General features: G+C 35.5%; 1 protein-coding gene across 1 annotated transcript in view; it reads left to right on the top strand.

The window, feature by feature from the left end:
• Nucleotides 1-9,692: 9,692 nt before the first annotated feature.
• Nucleotides 9,693-20,083, top strand: part of LOC120767848 (roundabout homolog 2) — a 174,106-nt gene continuing 163,715 nt past the window's right edge. Inside the window, exon 1 of the mRNA XM_040094147.1 lies at nt 9,693-10,024. Within this exon, the coding sequence (XP_039950081.1) occupies nt 9,886-10,024 (139 nt within the window). The 5' untranslated portion in view covers nt 9,693-9,885. The remainder of the gene's footprint in view (nt 10,025-20,083) is intronic.

Raw genomic sequence — 20,083 nt, 5'->3', positions numbered from 1 at the left:
CACTTCACGCTAAGCAAAAAAGTACATAATGTAAACTCTCACTTTCCCGCCCCTTACCGCACCGAGAGCACCGAGTTAAGCCATTTCTTCTCGTCCACGCACCGTTACTCCGTCGCTCTTTCATCGACACCTCTACTTGCCACACTTCCGCGCATTGTGCTTAAGTTTTCCACTTTTCACTTTGACTGCCAGTCAAAGCGCCGACAACCGACAACAACAACAAAAAATAAAAAAAAAAATATATTGAAAGTTATTGTTTTTAGTGTTAGTGTAGGGGTATTGGCTGGATTATGTTGAACGTGTCTGCTATTGTTGAATGTTGCACGTTGCATGCCGTGGGTGGCGAAACCGCATAAGGCGAGGGAGAACGAAAGATTGAAGCGACACACAAAGGAAAAACACACATAGGGAAGACTGTTGGAAGTGCCATCGACAGGATATGCATCGAGCAACAACAACGTAGTGCATGATGTGAGAAAGGAAATATGGAAACTTATTAAGCACACATAAATATGTATCAAAAGTTGCATTTATTCACATATGAATGTTTGGATTCAGTTATCTCAAGGTGTTAGGCAAAGCTTTGTAGCCCTTTAGTTGTTTTTTTTTCGTTTTTAGGGGAGTGTTGTGTGTGGATTTGCAACTAGTTTGTGGTAAGCCTGAAGTGTACGAATCCACTTGTAATTTTCCGCTACTTTTAACAATCTTAATCTGTTAGGGGTGTTCCCTCTTTTCGCTTTGCCTAGAAGGTTTGGTGCTATATATAAAATATTTGACTTTTACGGCATGATAAAAAATGATAGTCCAATTAGATTACGTTGAGCAAGCCCTTGCTACTTGTTTCAAAAAGACTGACGCTTGAAATTCTGCGAAAGTTTTCTTCAAATATATGCTCTGAATAGAAAATTGACTGTTGCCTTTTTCTACGCTTGGAGCGGGTACATAGGTTGCAATCCACTTGGGTGACTGTCAATTGGACCGGAGTGAAGTAATGGATCCATGTTTCATCCATTGTCACATATCGATGCAAAAACTCGCCCTTATTGCGCCTTAACATCTGCAAACCCTGCTCCGAGTCATCAGCTTCCCATTGTTTTTGGTCAAAAGAGCTCGCGCGGCACCCATTTTGCACATAGCTTTCTCATACCCAAATATTCGTGAATAATATGATGTAAACGTTCAGCTTGTATCTTTAAACTTTGCTTTACGGTCACCCAAAATTATTTTGTGGACTTTTTTGCTGTTTTCGTCAGTAACAACCGCTCTCGGGCGTCCGCTGGGTTCACCGACCTCGGTGCTCATTTCACCACATCTAAACTTAGCATACCAGTTTTGATGATTGATTTCTCAGAGGCAGTGCTCAGAAACTCGTCATCGAGCCAAATTCTTGCTTAAACTGTATTTTTTTCCAATAACAAAAAATGCTTCACTCAAAATGATACAACTCACAAACTTTAATTCAAATGTGAGTCAAATGTCTACACTTGTCTTTTAAAGGTTCTAGTGGCGCCAGCTTTGTGTCAGGGTGAGGAATTTCAATTTTCAGTTGACCCGTTTTAACCCTATTTCCTTTGTAACAATCGGAGATTTTCGCTGGAAAAATATAGGCTTTGGGCATCTTAAGCTCTAGTGAACCAAGCCGAGAAGAAGTTGGGTATTTTGAGATTTTAGCAAATAAGTTAAAAGGAATTGTATACTATGATAATACAGCGCAGTCAAGTGCCAGCACATCTGTATTTTAACAATCTTCTAAGCAATAAAACTTTAAAAGCAGAAAAACATTATTCTGAAAATCGCCACAGTTAGGGCTGACCCTAACCTATATTTTAAGCGCAGCGCTGATGATTCCAATTATCACATGTTCAAGGGTCAGTCACAGCCATGGCGCAATACAGGACACATGAAATCAAGAAAGATTACACACACACTCATAAATAAATTTACAATGTTCGCTCCCTCACACAACAGTAGCGCCGATTCCGTTATGAAATCTTACATACGTATTTGTTAGAATGGGGAAAAACTTAATAATATTTCTGTTTCAATTCTGCACTCCACCCGCACGGAGATCAGCGCCATCAATCCCACCTACTAAGTTATCTGTCAGGCGTTCTTGCTCTCCGCCACACCAGGCCCTTAGTAATTTATCATTCACTCAGCGGGCAGCAACTTGAGCAACGCAGCGTCTGCATTGTTCTTGTTGTTGGTTCGAAGTGTGGGAGCATTTGTTGTTGCTTATTACAAAACATTACCACAAGCGCAGCGAGTCCAGGTTGGTTGGCCGTTGGCCGACTTTCCCTGCTTGCAAGGCCCTGCTTTGGGTTAATATTCGTGCTTCCACGCTTGCTGCTTCTGTCAGCTGCTGCGCTTTGTCATGTCTCGCTACTTCAGCGCACATACTTAAGGCATACTAACGGTGAATATATAACATATTATATATATATATAAATATATAATGTATTATATACATACATCCTCATATAGGTAGGGTTTCTAGGTTATTTTTATGGCACATCCTGGCGTGTCTAAGTTCGCTCAGCTTTCTTCCACTTTTCCGTCTTCCATACACTTTGCTGCCAGCATTTTTCTTGGTTTTCATTACATCCGTTGTTGCACTTGAAGTTGCACACACACACACGTATGTAGGCATGTATGTATGTTTGTGTTTTTATAATGCTGCGGTGTATTGTTCCAAGTCCCTTTTTAAGGATGGCTAATGCTTGCAGCAACTGTGTCAAATGCTCATCATCTTGTGCCGCCATGCATGAGTGTTTGTGCGTGTGTGTGCGTGTGCTTTTCGCTGTTGAGTGCTTGGGAAATCAGGTCGCAACCTCACAGTTTTCATTACGTGGCTCGGATTTTAAACTTGAGCTACGCGAAGATAAATGCGCCAAAGCGAAGCCGTGAAACGACGTCACTAAAGCCAGCTACGCCAATTAACAAGGATTTACATTTTTTTGTTGTGTACGTACGAGCTTGCGCTCGCCTTTTTTCTCCACCGCCCGAATACTCAACCGTCCACAGATGTGGCGTAAAATGAAAAATAATTGGAAAATTTAAAACATTTACCAACACATCAATATTGTGTGTGTAGTGGAGTGGTGGCTGTTGGTGGTAGGACAGGTGAAAGCTCTTAGCGGCAATCGGTAATGTCGGAGATGCCGTTATTTTAAGTATAGCATTTCTAAACTGAAACTAATTCAGTTTTTGCTGCGAGTTTGTCGACCCATTATTTGTTTTCATTACTTTTTATCTCACTATGTGTGTCGTTTTTTGGTAAGGACATGCCAATAATCCTGTGAAATCGAATTTGTTCATTTTGTAAAGGATTTATTTTTATGTGAAAACCTAATTAGTAGCACATTAGTTAGAGCTTTAGCGGAAAGTTTTAATTATTTGTCAGGCATTATATCATTTGCTATTCGTTTATGGAGGTCTGTATTCGAGTTCGCACCTATTAGGCTACAATAATTTTTTGTTGACAATTTTTTTTAATTGTTATAAAATTTTTACTCCTTTTGTTTATCTAACCAGATTATGGAGGTAATTTTTAGTAAATATTACGAATGTAAACATTTTGTAAAGTATTTCAATTTTCTATTTTCAATTATTCGACGCATTAATAACAACGCCTAGATGTAGGCAATAAAGTTTTGATTTTTGGTTAAGGTGTGAGATCGTCTAGATTTTACACAAAGAACGCTTTTTTCACTTGAGGTTAGCTTAGAATTTAGAAAAAGAAACGGGGTTTCACTTAAATTACAGTATAGTGTTCTGAACACATGTTTAACAGAGCCTAAAGTAAATAATTCGTTCCAATTTTTCTTTCGTTTAGAATAAAATATCTTTGTTAAGTCTTCTTTGAGGTCTCTGAACCGGCCGAACAACTCAAAAAAATACTATAGAAACAATGTACTTACTTATGTCGTAATCTAGACATAGGCGCAAAATGAAAATCTAGCAAAGTCGCACACCCATTCATAAACTGTATGTAATTGGAGTTTGATTGAAAATTACAAAATAAATTTCGAAAATATTTCGCGAAATTCTAAATTTAAAGAGAAGCTATCTTGAAAGCATCTATAAAATTTCTTAAACAAAAGTTTCTGATATTAAAGATTTTTATTTTCGAAATTGTTATTAGTTTTAAGGGGTTACATGAGTTTTCTCGGATAAAAACATCTTTTTTTCAAAAATTTTATTATATTAAAATTGAAATATTTTATTACAATTTTTTATTCTTACAAACATACACTATTTAAAAAGAAATTCTGACGTTCTTGAAGAAACATATTTCAAACTCGGTAATTGCGACGCCATTTCCGGTGACCTCTCGGAAGAAAATTGCACCCGCGTTGACAGGATAACTCCTTACACGATAACTCCTTACAGGATCATCTAAAATGAAAATATACGTATGATAATTAAAATCTTAACTTAGAACTTGGACGAAGGAAAAAAATTAAAATTGGATTTTTGACAGATACTTTTACAAAAAAATTAAAATTCCATAATATTTTTCAAATAGTTGTAATCGAAAAAATCTTTCGTCCAAGACTTTAAGAGTTGTATCTCAAAGACCTGTGTAAAATTTCATGAAGATCGGTTAAGTAATACTCGAGAAACTTTGCCAGCCGACTTCAAGAACACAGTTTCGAGAAAAACCCGTTTAAAGACTGCTGTGTCTCTGAAAACATTACTCTGATCCATTACTTTGAACTTGAAAATTTAGGACAATGTTCTAGAGATTATAGAGGTGTTGTAGAATTTTATAAGCCAATAAAAAAATTGGTTTTTTGAAACCCGTGTTATATTACGACTTCTATTTATTTAAATTTATTTTATAACCGACTTTTACACTAACTACCTTCAGTTCGGTGTTCCGCTCTCCACGTGTGTTCTACTACTGGATAATTGAGCTTCACGGGAGCTTTGCCAGCACTGATCCACCATCGGATCTTCCGCTGTTGCAAGATCCTTTTGGCCCAAAATCGAACGTAAAAGATCCAGTGAGCTCTTTGTCCTCAGTAAAGCTAGTCCCTTTCTAGTTATGTACACTCTGGCATGATATTGCCTTAACCGTCCATGATGCCAGGTTGCGAATCTTACCGAGACCAGCTATTGAAACTGTATGAGAGAAGACGAGGTAGAAACTTCTCAAAACCTCCTTCTTGTTTTAGCCGCATTTGCGAGATCAAGGCTCAAACGCTTGGGAACTCATTATTTCAGACATCCCGCCGAACCTGTTCAAATATATATTGACCACTAGGCGCTTTGCTGATTTATAAGATCGAACACGGGAGTTCTGCTTTTATGGGCTCACAAAGGACTGCATGTAGTAGTCCAAGTGCGATTTCGGGATCACCAATCTAACATAACTTTCAAAAATTAAGAAAAGTGTAAACATTTGTGATTATAATTGCACTCCAGTTCCTCCACAAAAGTCCAAATACTTTTCCAGCACACTGTTGTCAGCACTCGCTACCAGCAACAAACCAAAAATAGCAACGAACCGCATTTACTAGTATTCAGCGAGTTACCACAACGAGCATAATGCCTGCACGCGAACTGCTCTCTCTCTATTCACACTCGCACTCCTGCTTCCTGCGCCGACTCACCATTTTCGCCGGTTCACGGGCATAAACAAGCAAATAGCGAAGCAAGTACACTCACGAAATGTCTGTCTTCTTCGTCGCTGCCATGAATATGCCCACACGTTCCAAAGCAAATACCGAAAGTATTTGGGAAAGCCACTTGAATTCGTTAATTTCGCTTAAGTGAGTGAAGTTGTAAATGGAGTTGTGATAAAGTTGCATACAGCAATGAAAATATTTCTAGCCGAACGATTTTATTTGAGTTCAGCGAGTATGCACAAAGACTCCAACTATAACTCTTGTTTTCCTTAGTTGTTGTCGTTATTGTTGCTGTTGATGATGATGATGTTGATGAAGATGGATGAGTTTCAGTGCAATTTATTAATTCAGGTATTTACTTATGTGGCAGGGAGAGAAAAATTACATTTTACGCGTTGAGAGTTTATCGACTGTACCGTTTTGAATTTACTTAGAGTATGCTTCATGAATTTCTTATGAAAATTAGTATGCCGTGGTTTTTATTAATGCAATGAATGAAAGCAAGCAGCAATTTATTTAACTTTAAGGAGTGCAGAAAGAATTTGATAGATCAATAAGGCTTGCTTCGAAATTTTGAGGTTATACTGAAGTGAGTTAGAATTTTACAGAAATTTAGACTTAAATTCAGTTGCTTTGCCGAAAAAAAATGTCTTGAAGTTTTCGTTGCACCGAAGCTATAATACCCTTCACAAATAAACAGTTTTTTCATACAAGGACTTGATTTTGATCGCTCAGTTTTTATGGCAGCTGCATATTACAGTAGTCTTATAAAGGCGCTTTCGGAAAAGGAGCCAGTCCTTTGTCTTCTCATATGGCGGTAACCAGTATTGTTTATATGCTTTTGCCAGCAGATTTCCACTTTTCATTCTTGATCGAGGTTTTTTTTTGTTGAAAAATTTTCGTTAGTTTTAATTAAGATTGAAATAGTTAATTCTTGGTAATGTTTCAAGCCTTATTTCATACAACTTTGGCATGGAGCTTTCGACCAAGTGTCTAGTCATACCGCCAACAGTCTTTAAAATCTCTCCAATAGCTGCGAGATTGACTTTGCTAAGTGCCAGTAATTCGGATGAACTCTTGCGGTTCACTTTGGGATAAAAGCATCTCTCTCAAAAGTAGTGGTTGTTGATCAGAGCCTGACACGCATACTGATGGTCCATAGGTCCAGCGAGCACCATCTCGACTCTAATCGTATTAATTTGGGCTTAGAAGGCCTTCCCTAGGAAGCTCATTCGCTTTGAAGTTTCCAGCGATTCCGCTGTGATCGGGCACCCATTCAAGTCCCATATGGAAAAAATGTAAAGTTGTTGCTGATGGGGTTATGCATTCCTTGATAAGTTTTGAGCCCACAGTCAGCGAGTTCAAAGCCAGTTTAGCCGTTCGGATAACAGAGTTAATGCGCACTTCTCTGAAAAATCCTGTACTTCCAAGCAGCATATCTACTGCTGCCTTGATGACAGCCAATACAAAATTCGTCTCTGGTGCATGAGCAAAAAAGGAACCGCTAGGGGAAAGTTCCGCGATGCAGTGGGTTAAATTGTAAGGTATAGAATCAAAGTGATAAAGAATTTCAATGTATTCCTTCCCGCGACCCCTTATACTATATGTATATCCGGCTTCGCTAAGTCTAATATTAGCTTTCGTCACCAAGCGTCTACCAGCTATGTCTAAAGGTGCAACGTATAGAATACAGTGAGTGCCACAGTTGGTGTTGTCCTTAGGATATCACAAGTGCCGATGAAAGTGGCTTGGCTGCTTAGCCAATATAGTTTTTCCAAGCACTCTCCACCAGACAACGAACCCATAAAATATTACTGGTTTAACTACGGTTTCATAGAGCCAAAATATTTTTATATGTTTTTTTTTTTATTCTTCCAATTTTAATTTTTCTTTGTAATCGCATAGTAAGTTTTTTTTAAATCTGTAACTTGTACAAATTAAAATAATTCCCAACTTTAAAGCCCTTAAATTTGGCGTACATAATTCCATATTTAATATGCCACACTTCGCTCCAAAACCACCCACAACTCGTATCATAACAAAATCTACCTTTTAGTCGAGCAAACAATCAGCTGTTTGTGCAAAAATTCTCGCCGCCGGTAACTCGCTGTGCAACTCTCTGTCGTTTCGGCCGAGCACAGGTGCTCGTACAGTTGGTCGTGCGATTCCCGGCTGTAGCTGAAAATTCCGCGCTACACACCTGCGATTCCACTCCGAAAGGAGAGTGCAGTAATTTTGCGCCCACAGGAATTCGCTCTTTCGGAATCAAGCGCTATACCGAATATTTTTGCACATGCCACGAATACAGCACGGCCGTCGTAGCAGCTAGACGAGTGGCAACGAGTGCCGTTATATGAGCGCTTCGTAAACGGCAATTCACCACACTTTGTAATTCATTCATAGGCGTTTGTTTGTGTGTGTGTATATGTGCGGAGGTGTGTGCGTGTGGTGGCCTGTGTAAATAACTTCAAACTTCCTGTTGAAACGAAGCAAAGCAAAGAAACAACAAAACCAAAAACAACGCAACTTGTGCGCTCCAGCAACTGTGTACTTCCTGCCAGGACACGAAATTCAGTTGAGCTTTGGTTATCGTGCGAAAAGGCCGCAACTACGGTTGTTCGACGTCGTAAATGTTGGAATTTTTTTCACGCAAACTGTTGATGATAAACCAATACAGAGTGTGTAATGAACAGTTGTGTTCGGGAAAGTGTTGAATTTATTGAAATTGTGACGAAAAATGCTTTTAATTTTAACTTAAAGCTGTAAAGATTTTGCTGCAACTAACGGTAGTTCAGTGTGTGTGCTTTAAATTACTCTTTAGCCGGCAGCGCTGGCCGTTTAAGCGGCTAACTGGCCGAGCAAAGACAGCGCAGTGCGAATTTTCAAGCGTTGCAGCACTTTTAAATTGCCAGTGACTTAAATTCCTGCGTGTGTGTGTGTTGTGACTTTTCCGTTGCCTACGTTTAGGCACTTAACCCAACAACAGCCGCAATTTAAGCCGCCTCCAACATCCTGCTGTTGCGGTTAAGCGCTTGTTCCGGTCGCGTTGCTGGCGCTACACCGCCGCGCCGCACCGTCAACGCATTAATATTGCAGTCGTTTGCTGCGTCACGCCGTCACGCCGCCGCCAACATTTGTTTATCATTGACGCCGTTACTCGCTAATTGCTGTGATTCGTCGTTGTTGCAGACGCTGCTGCGCCGCTCAAGGCTCGTTAGCCGCTGTCTGGCTTCGCTTGGGTGCTAACTTACACAAATCCATTTTGGGTTAAGTGCGACAATTAATTTTTGTTGTAATTATCGGCGACGTAGTTGGCAGGCGTTAAAACTGTCTAATTGAATTGAATTGTGGACGCAAACGAATTTGTCGAGCGAGCACTACGTGTTTGTGTGTGTGTGCGGGTGCTCGTGTGCATTAGTAGTACTTGAAACACTTGTGTGTGCTAACGGCGCTCAATGTAACGCTTGACTGAAAGTGTAGCGCCTTGAAGTGGGCTATGTTTTTTGGATATTTGTGGCTTTTCTTGCTGTAAACGGTTTGTTGAGTGAATTTTTTAAAAGTTTTTTGGAAAATTGGTGTACTTTGAAAACTGATTAAGTTGCAATTGTTAAGAAAAAAACTTTAAAACAATTGCGGTTTAAAAAATAAGTTGCAAACTCAAAATTTCTTCAATTAGAAATTGATGTGAGTATTTTTTGTATTAAATATATTCAAAAATAAAAATAAAAAATGTAGTTGTAAAATATACAGATCTTGGTGGCTTAGCGTGTGTTGTACAATTCTACGACGAAATGCAAAAATACATCAAATTTAATATAATCAAAAAAGTTTTACGTAAACTTAATAAAAATACAAAATTTGTAAAAAATGTCTATCAAGTGCTTTAAATTTTTTGAAAATGTGCGCTAAACGAAATTTTCAAACAAAATTATTTATACATAAACTAATTTTAAAGTTCATTTTGACTTAAATACAAACCAGATATGCATAATTGAAGCAAAAAATAATTAAATGCTTCATTATAATGGCATTTTCATGCATACACAACATAACTAAATATTTACGAAAACATAAATGTAACCAAAAATCCAAACATTTAAGTCTCGAAAATGTTTTTTGCAAAGTTGGCACCAAAAAACAACGAAATAAACACAATAAAATTAATTTAAAGTTGACTTTGAGCCACAAACATTGTTAGGCGCAGCAAAAGTAATAAATTAAAAATACAAAAATTGACAACCCTGCAAATAAAATGCTACTGCTTGGCCTCTTCAGCCACCTGCTAAGCAGTGGCAAGTTCTGGACGACGCGGCGCACAAACGCCAGTCAACACATGGATATACGATTTGTCTTCGTCATATTTTTTCTGCTCAAATGGTCACATGCACAAGGTAAGCGACAAGAAAAAAACAAAAAAACAATTTAAAAAAAATGAAATAAAAAAATATATGCAAAAGACAATAAGAAAGTATATGAAAGAACCTCAAAAAAATAGACAATAAAAAGGTAGAAGAAAAAACCTCCAAAAATATTAAAAAGAAAAAACAAACAAAAATCTTAAAAGAAAGAAAACAGCAAAAAATTTATACAACTTTAAGTTGCCAAACAAACAGCAACGAAAATGTAGCTAAAACCCAAAACAAAAACAAATAAACAACAAGAAAGAAAAATACAAAAAAGAATTGTACACAAACCCGCACCAACAACACAAAGCTCATTTAAACTTTTTGTGCTTGCGTTGAAGTGCAATAAATTTATTAGTTTGAAGTTGTTACAACACAGCACATAAATAACGGCATTGTTATAGGCGAGCTGTAAGCCATATAAATGTAAAAGTCCAACTTTTCCGGACGCTTGTTTCAGGCGATAAGCGTGTGATAAAGTGTGGCGGATGCTTGTGTGTGTGTATTTGTGTGCCTCTAACCTTAAATGTGCCGCTATCTACTTAAGTAGAACGGCATAATACTATGTAGATTACCGCTATATGTATACATTTACATACCTTCATACCCATTTAGGCTCCTGCTGGCTCTCAGGCCTGGTCCTTGCCAGGCACACGTTGATAAAATTGCCTCAACAGGCGGCAATAGACACGTAATATGATTGTGTTTAATGTTTAGTACGTGACCAATGAACAGAACGGAACTTTTGCTTTTAACGGTACTGCCTTTCATACATTTTTTCATGTAAGGCTTTGTTTAAGTGCAGAGTATTTACGATATAGTCTAATAAATGTTGGTTCAGTAGGTCAGGTAGCGCATTTATATGTCGAAAAATATAGAAGCTTTGTAGACAAAAATGAAGCGTGGCAATTTCAGGTAATGTAAACATCAGTAGGCAAGCTGAAAACTATCACATTCCAATTTTCATTTAGGAAGTAAGAAACCACTAAATGCTGCGAAGCTGATTTTTTATTTCATATACTTGATATTTCGTAGAGCCAGCTCTGAAATCTGACATCTTACATATCCTGTGAAAATTTATTTGCTATTGTGGGCAATAAGTAGTAAAACTTTTTAATTTACATTTCGCGCGAAAACCCATTCGTCAAAATATGCTTTTTTACGTTGGTATGACTGTCAGTGACATCTCTGCCAAATGTCACATTAAAATAATCTTTAGTGTTTAGTATACGCTTGTCTCTCTGCAGTACATAAAGTGCATTCGGCGATTTTTACGATGAGTAAAATTATTCAGCAAAGTAGGTCCATTAAATTTCATATTGGAAAACAAATTTCTGGTGCCAAAAGGTTCAGAATGTTAGAACAGACGTTTCCAGAGTAGTGTCATATATACATATTTTATACAAACAAAGAGTAGACATTTTATCAAACAGAAGGTTTTCTAACTTTTCAGATAAATGTGATATTTTGACGTGAGAATTCTTGTTTGAAAATTAGGTTTTTTTTATTTCGACTTAGTATTAAAAAAAACCTAATTTTTCAAAATGCTTCCGTTGCTTTAAGAGCTAAAACCAGCAAAGCAAATGTATTTATTTATTTATTTATTAAATGAAAAATAATAACACAATTATTATCTCACAGAGTAAGATAAAAAGTAAGTAAATAATAAAACTATATTGTCTTAGAATATCAAAAATTTTCAAAGAAAAAAGATATATTTCTACTTAAAAAAACAGCGTTTTTGGAACATAAGAAGGAAAATTTACTCAAAATTTCGTATATGAAGAAAATTTGTTTTGCAAGTTGAAATGAAGAACCTAAAAACTTGGTTGACTGAATTTTTCAAACAATTTTAGAAGTTATGAGAAAAATGTGTTCATACAAAGGTGTTAGATCCTTTTATTACCTACAGTTCTGGCATATAACATTTCTCTATAGGTCTCCTGGTTTTGTCAGAAATCGAGCTAAACCATTTTAATCATTAAAAATTTAACCATGCCCTTCCCTTTTGCTTCTCGACCTCAGATCGCACGTTAATTATTTTTCCTTTTATTTCTGCTTCTTTTCCAAAGGGTTTCAACCAATTATATATTGAATTTTTTCACATTTTATCACTTGCATTAATTCTTCACTGGCCTAAAATGCTGCCGTTGCTTAAAGAGCTAGAACCAACAAAACAAATATATAAATATATAATATAAGGACAGTATTGACTCGAATAAACACATTTTTGTCATACGGATATATAGTACTATTATAATGAAAGAACTCAAATTTCATTTTCCGTCTCATTCCTTCAACGAATTTTTGGTAAAAGATCACCCATAGGCACTGGGGTTTTGTTTTAGAAAAGTCCACTTTTTTGCCATAAATAACGGATACAAGTAAATTTCTACATATTTTTCAGTCCAACAAACCATAATCCGTCTGATCAAATTTGACCCGGACTGTAATAATTTATTTTTTCCATTTTTTCACGCATCTCTTTTGTGACCTCCGCCCGGCGTAGTTTTTTGCAAAAGATTCAAACCCAAAACTTTAATCAAAATATGTCGAGTCGTTGCATAAATGATGTTGAGATACTCCGTTATATCTCTCGCTTGACACAAATTTCCGACCCCCACTGAATGCTTTGTGTTGCTGAATTGCTTATGTTTGGAATATAGTAGAATCCCTATAGACACTTGTGCAATATTTTTTACAAGTTCAGTTCGCACGCGCAGTTTAAATTGTCTAGTCCGGTTCAGTTTTGATCATGACTTGGTCTAAACTAATTTTGTTCTTCTAGAAGAGATTCATTACTGATTTCTAAGTTTATATCATGTGCGCTTCATACTTATGTCAAAATGATCAGCTGGGCATGAAGAATTGATAAGGTTCGGTTGTAGGTTATTCAGGTATTTTTTACTCGAGCTGTGATTGCATGTGCAATCGAACTAGTTAAATCATTGGAATATAGAGATTACAAATTTTTATTAGTTAAGAGATTACTGTACTAAAGGTGTTTCCTGTATATAGATATTAATAATAATCGTTTCTCTGTCTTCTTAAATGCTTAAAACAATATTTTAAATTTATATAACTTCTCGACTTATTTGACAAGAAATCTTGCATAAGAGGTAACACTGCTTCAAAAATAGCTGAAAGTGGTCAGCCTCTTCTTCTTCTAAATATGTATGAATATTATCTCTAAACATATAAGAGTGTAAAATCGAGAACCTACTCTCATGCAAGTGACTATTATTTTTCAAATAATGCCTTTCTAATGATACCATCACAGGTTTTGGTGCTTTAGCCTACAATATGTATCATCTACTATCTTTCTTCCTTTGGACTGACATAGTTGGAAGTACAAAATTTTGAGTTCACAGAACTTTTCATAAATACATGTTTATGTTATATTTTCTGTAATGCAAATTGGTTCCACCTAGAAAATGGAGTTAATATTTAATATTTTCGAAGAAGATGCTCCATTAAATGTTTTAGTCAGAAAGTAATGGATTATAGTAGCCTAAGTTAATTAATTACTTTTTTGGTAATACAAATCAGATAGTTTAACCGAATTGTAGTATTGAAAACTGATAGCCGGAATGAATGAGGCAAACTACTTGGTTTTCGTTGATTAGGAATAAGTGTTAAAACTAAGACTGTTAGTTAATCACAAATATAAAAACCAAAACAAAATTTCTTTATTGATAAGACAAGTCAATAATAATAAAGGCATTCTTACAGAATACTAAGTTTTGTGCGAGCAATTAATAGCTCTTAATTCTCTATTTTAAATATGTTTTAATAAAATGCAAAAAAAAAGTATCATAATAAAATCAAAATTTAGTTTTTTATTGCTTACGATTCACTACAACATATCATATATGTATGTAATATCGTAACATTTCAAGCTTCCGCTCTCAGATATAACCAATATATATCCAACTTATAACCATTTCATAACCAAAACCCAGACTTTGTTGTTTTTTGTTTTGTTGTTTTATGAGTGGTTTGTGGATTTTTGATCGCCTGTAAACCTGCGAAAAGTGATGTTGCGTTATCTTGCTTTTTAAGTGAAGATATACTTGTATTAGTTAAAGAGGAACGAATATGAAAAAATGATCGATTTTTTTCTTTTTTAGTTAAAATGCAAATAAATCCTCCAAACTGCAGTACGAACTACTGAAAAATTGAACCAAAATCTTTAAATACCTGGTCCTCTACTACTATAATCGTGAATAAGATTCAGGATTAAACCCACATTCAAATGGGGAACATATTTCACAGTCTATTAAGGCTTTGCTGATAAGATAGACTACCATTATCATCACAACAGTAGCAAAAATTTCTCATATTTATACTATTATACCTAACACCAGCCACTCACTGAAACATATCACCTTTAATGTCTAAAAATGCACTACGTGTTCACCTTAAATCCAATGCTCGTAATTTACTCAGAGCATGGCCGCCGCTGAGAATTTGGGTTAACAGGCAGCGACTGTAATAAATGCAACTCAAAAAGGAAAGTCGAAGTTAAAAACAACAACGGAAATAAACAAAAATTTGGCAACCAACTGCTTGCCAAAATATACGACGATTTTCCCAGAAAGCAACAAGAAATTGTAGTCTACACCGATATCGATTTCTTGCCTAGCTGTGCTGGCGCTCGCATGAAATTGTAATCAATATGCAGGACTCGGGGAAAACGTGGGCAAACAGAATTTATGCCCTTTTGACTGCAGGCTAGGCGGTCAACGATATGAACTGCAGCCACATGGCAGTGTGCTTGATATGTGGAAAATGTATAAGAAAATGGAAGAGAGAGAAATTGGGCAAGCTTTATGCTTAGGCTAAGTTATAAATAATAAAAGCTAAATATGTACATGCATGTACATAAAATTCCATAAAATCTGCCAAATTGTGGGGGCCGGCACAATAATTTCGATAGTTTTAAAGGTAGCCTTTCGGTATGCCCTTGAGTGAAGCATACATTTAGGCGCTCAAGCAAAAAATAACGAAAATCCTAGCAAAGGGAAAGGAATTCTATGTGTCTGTGCACACGGTCGCTTGACTGACGAGCACCTATGCATGCTAGGTTCGGATAGCGGGCGCTGAAGCGTGGTATAGTGTGGAGAGAGAGAGAGAGAGCGCGCGCATGAGGGGCCGACTACCTTGCACGGCGCATGAAATTTAGCATTCAGATATGTAAATGATAATTGCCTCAATGGTGAAATGAATAATTCATATGCTGTTAGATGCGACCCAACAAATGGACAAGCAATTTGCACGAAAATACAAGCGCACGCACAACAGCGACAAAGTGTTTTGCGCGTTTGCTTTACATTTATATTACAAAATGTTTGTTGGGGTGTGTGTATGCGTGAAATGCATAAATGTAATTGTATATATATATGTACTTAAGTGTGCGTATGAGCCCATTTAAATGCAAATAAATCCCCTGATTAAACGCTGAAAAAAGTGCCGTTTCGCAAGCGTTAAGCGCTTGAGCTTCGAAAAAAACGTCCAAAATGCGCAGCCGGTGGCTAATTCATTTTACAATTCCATGCTCAGCCAATTGCCTGAAATGTGTAATTGAATGAATTAAATGCATAAATAAATGAGTGTATGAATAAGCCATAAATGCGTGTGTGTATGTGTTTGTTGGCGTTTTCATAATGAAAGCGCGCATATCCGGCAAACATTTACAACACGTTCTCGCACTGCGCTGCTGTGCGGCAAGCGTACTGAGGCGTAAAGCGAGGGCGCGAAAAAATGTTTATTTATTTAAAAATTACCACATTTAAAATTTCGCACACAAAACGCGCTACTAACTGTAGTATTTCACGTAAATAAAAGGAAAACAAGGAAAAAAACTAAGGCAGCAGATAACATTGCGCGTAAAATTGCCGCAATTGTTGCATATACCCAGGCGCTGTGTGCTCAAATGGGCAAACAAAAGCATGGCGGTGGCAGAAACAAAAGGGAAATTGCAGCGGCAGCCGTAAAATGCCAATAAAATCGGCAAAAATCAGCAATAGCTTCCGCTGGCGTGCACAAGCATGTAAAGAGTGTGATGTGTGTGTGCATGTATTTATATTGCTGCCGCTTATTTTTTATGCAGCACATACATATGTGGATGTGTAGGTATGCATACTCGTGTCCTCTTATTTTATGACCGTTGCAGGATTTATTTATACTCCAGCGTAAAATCGCGCATATCCGCGCAGAGCTTGTTTATTTTACAACGCTGTTACTCATACCGATAGTACCCTGCAGGAGCATCGGTAATAATTTTCATACTTGGTAACATTATTCACATTATTTTTAAAGGTCAACTAATTCTTTTGGTAGAAATTATTATCTGATGTTAGTTTAAAAATTAAAAAAAAGAAATAAGAAGAACTAGTTTTTTCGAAAGTGGTCTGCAACTAGTTACTTTGAGGTCGGTTTCATATATTTATTGTAGTAACTAAATTGCAATACAGAATATGTAAAATGTTTAAAATTATATAATCCATTGAATTACTAGTTCCTTTGAGAGTAGTTAGAAACTAGTTGGTTTGAAATTAAAATATTTATTTGAGTACCTAAATTGCAAGGAAGAATTTTTAAAAATTTAATTATTTAATGAATTATTAGTTATTTTGAAAATAGTTCTAAACCAGTTAGCTAGAAATTTGCAACAAATTATATAAAACAATAAGAAATGGGAAGTTAGTATGTAAAATGTCTTAAAATTCAAATATTTTATCGAATTACGAGTTGTTCGGAAATAGTTCATAACTAGTTACTTTAAGATAAGTTTAAAATACTTTTCAATAACTTAGTATATGTACAATTTTATAAAATTGTTTAGTCTATCGAATTGGCAGTTCCTTTAAGAAATAGACAGAAATAGTACTAAACCAGTTTGCTTGTAGTTAGTTCTTTTGATAGTGCTACACCAGTTAGCTTGAAATCAGTTTCAAAGAATAAAAGTTTGAAAAATTTGGCTTGAAATCCGAATAACAAGTGTTTTTCAAAACTAGTTCATAAATAGTTATTTCAAAACCAGTTGAGGAATATATATTTAAGTAACTAAATATTCTTATGAATAAAAAAAATTAAATAAAACAAAGACTAGTTCTAACGAACCTACTCCGCAACTGGTTACTTTGGAAGTAATTAAAAATTATATCTTAAAAAATCAGTTGATAATATTAGTATTTGAATAGTCTATCGAATGACTAGCGAGAGGATTTCGAAAAGGTAGTTCATAACTAGGTACTTTGAAACCAGTAAAAAACATACATACATACATATGTTATAGTAGTTTCCATAAATGGTCACAAGAACATTAAAAAAAATCTTATAAAGGACTAGTCCTTACAAAACTAGTCCGCAACTAGTTGATTTAAAACACTCTTAAAATTACATATTTTGAAAAGCATTTGATAGCTCATTAATTTTGAACGAGTTTTGATTAGTTAAGTCGACGCGTTCAAAATATTAAATAATATTTTAACAAAACTAATGAACAGCGAGAGATGAAACTTTATTATAACACGTAAATATCATCCAAACGTACCTCAGCAGCAGTTACTTTCGCAATATACAGTTATTATTCGCTTTTAGTCCTGGCTTGCGCTGGCTTCATTCACTATTTGCTTATGCATATACATATATAGTACAAGTATATACAAACACATATATATATACATAAGTATATATGTATTATAACATGCTGCCAGGTATTTTTTGTGCACTGTAACGTATTTTTCCCACTAGTTGACCGTTATATTTACTGATATATTTGACCAACTGTGCCTTTGTGCATTGTGGCACGATTGCTTGCATTGTGAAAGCATATGTGTATTTGTGTGTAGCTTGTCCACGCTGCGCCAATGGCCGTTTATACGCTCCATTGTATCCAAAGCTTATAAATACACATGCTCGTATGTATGCTTGTTTGTGTGTGTGTGTGTTATGCGTTGAGGCATTTAGATTGTTCGCCATGATAAAACAACGGATCAGACAACCAAATGACAGGATATTATTCAATTGAGCACAGTTTACAAGCTATAGCGCCTGCCATATTCGCCAATGTAAATACCTATACACATATACATTCAAATATGCATATGTGTAAAGCCAGTCTCTATCTATAAAAATATGTACGTATACATACATATACAAAAAAAACAGCATTATGAATACCAAGTAGAGGATATTACGGAAAGCTTTGAGCTCCCACAATCTTAGAAAAAAAGGACCGAAAACTTTACATACATTGAAAGTGATGAATTAAGGTTGCAATGAAAAGTTATAAAGATTTTATTATATAAGAAAGCTTCAAGCAAAGCAATAACAAAAAAATAAGTTCTCTCATTTGAATAATATGTCGTTAAATTTTATAATATTTTTTTTTTTTTTTGAAATAGAGCCACTAAAGAAATTTCTCCTCGTGGTGGTCAACGTAACAGACAAAGGATTCATAAAAAAAACAAAAATTTAAATTGCAGTACATGAGAATAGGTCCAGATTAATCGATGAATTTGAAAAAGAAAGCATTTTTGGCAAAGTTGCAAGCAGAATAGTATGATTTTAGGTATGATTTTTAATCATCACAGATGGAAGTAGCCAACTGGTTTAGTCTGACGGACCGCTCTCTCAAAAGTGCCATCTTCTAAACTTTTATTGCTATTGCCTTGAGACCTTGGGAAAATATTCTATACATATCATAATATTCAAAAAAAAAAAGCCGATGTCAAAATCGCCGTAACCCGTTAACAATAATCGTTTTTCATGCATCTATTAAGAACTCCAGTCAATAACACCTAAAATCTTAGAAAACGCAAGAAAATTGTTTAATTTATGACCTTGTTTGCTAACGTTGCCTACCTTTAGGCGCATTCTTGTACTTTGTTATAAACAAGCTGCTGTGAATGACAATTTAATTGATTTTCAGATTATTTAATTGATATTTAGATAATACTTTGATTTTCAGCTAAAAGTTTTCATCTTAAAATTGAAATAAGAATTCCGAAGAATATTTTTATTTAAACAAAAAAATGCTTTTAATTATGTAGTTTTTAGTTTTTACTTTTAGGTTTGATTTGTTACTGTTTCATTAAGCTTAAAAATAATAATTTCAGTTTAGTTTTTATAAAACAGTAGAACATTTTAAAATATACAGTTCTGTATGCTAAACGTTGTCTACAATTAGGCGCATTCCAATAATGTATTAAACAAGGCATAATGACAACTCATACAATGGCGTCAAATGTTTATCGTGTCATCAGTTTGTTTAATTTTTATGGGATGAAAACGGTTTATCGTGCTCTCAAACTATGGGTCCCAAGAAAAAAAGTTATATGGCAAAGTTGTAAGTAATGAAAATATCTATAATTTTTGTTCACACAACTTTTTCACATAAGCTAAAAAATGTATGTGAAAAACTCAAAAACCTTATTTTTTTGCTTTTTTATTAAACTATTTTTTTATTTAACTGTGCACAAAACTTTGTTTTCTTTCTCAAAATTTGTGGCAAAATTACCTTCTTATATCCCAAAAAGAATTTTTGTATAAAAATTGTTTTTTTCTTTCTTTATATTGATCAGATATCGGAAAAAAATCATTTTTTGTTAACAAAAAATTTGGTAAAAATATGCCTCTCTCCTAAATCAACTCCTTCGCATATAAATGACAAGGAATTTGTGTCGTGACATGCTTCACTTAAGCAGAAAATTCACAAATAGTAAATGCGCATAAACGCCGCGAAATATGCAATGGAAATGAGGACAACCAAGCGGAATCGGCGCAAATGCGGACCTCGACATCAATAAGAGCACAAGCGTACGAACATTAAACTGAGTCTGAATAGATGAAGTAGACACGCTTACAAACACACATATGTATACAAATACAATGTCTATGGAGTAAATTCTTATACAAGTAAGTCCCCAGCACATTTGATTCGTGTGTGTCTTCGAATATATGGATGCGTAGACGCTTGTATGCCAGCTGCGTGCTCACCGCAATCAACAAAACAAACGGCGCGCCACACACAAGCAACGC

The sequence above is a fragment of the Bactrocera tryoni genome, chromosome 2, assembly GCF_016617805.1.
Source record: "Bactrocera tryoni isolate S06 chromosome 2, CSIRO_BtryS06_freeze2, whole genome shotgun sequence".
Taxonomy (NCBI): Eukaryota; Metazoa; Arthropoda; class Insecta; order Diptera; family Tephritidae; genus Bactrocera; species Bactrocera tryoni.
Note: the sequence above shows the minus strand (reverse complement) of the source record. Positions and strands in the feature narration are given on the sequence as shown.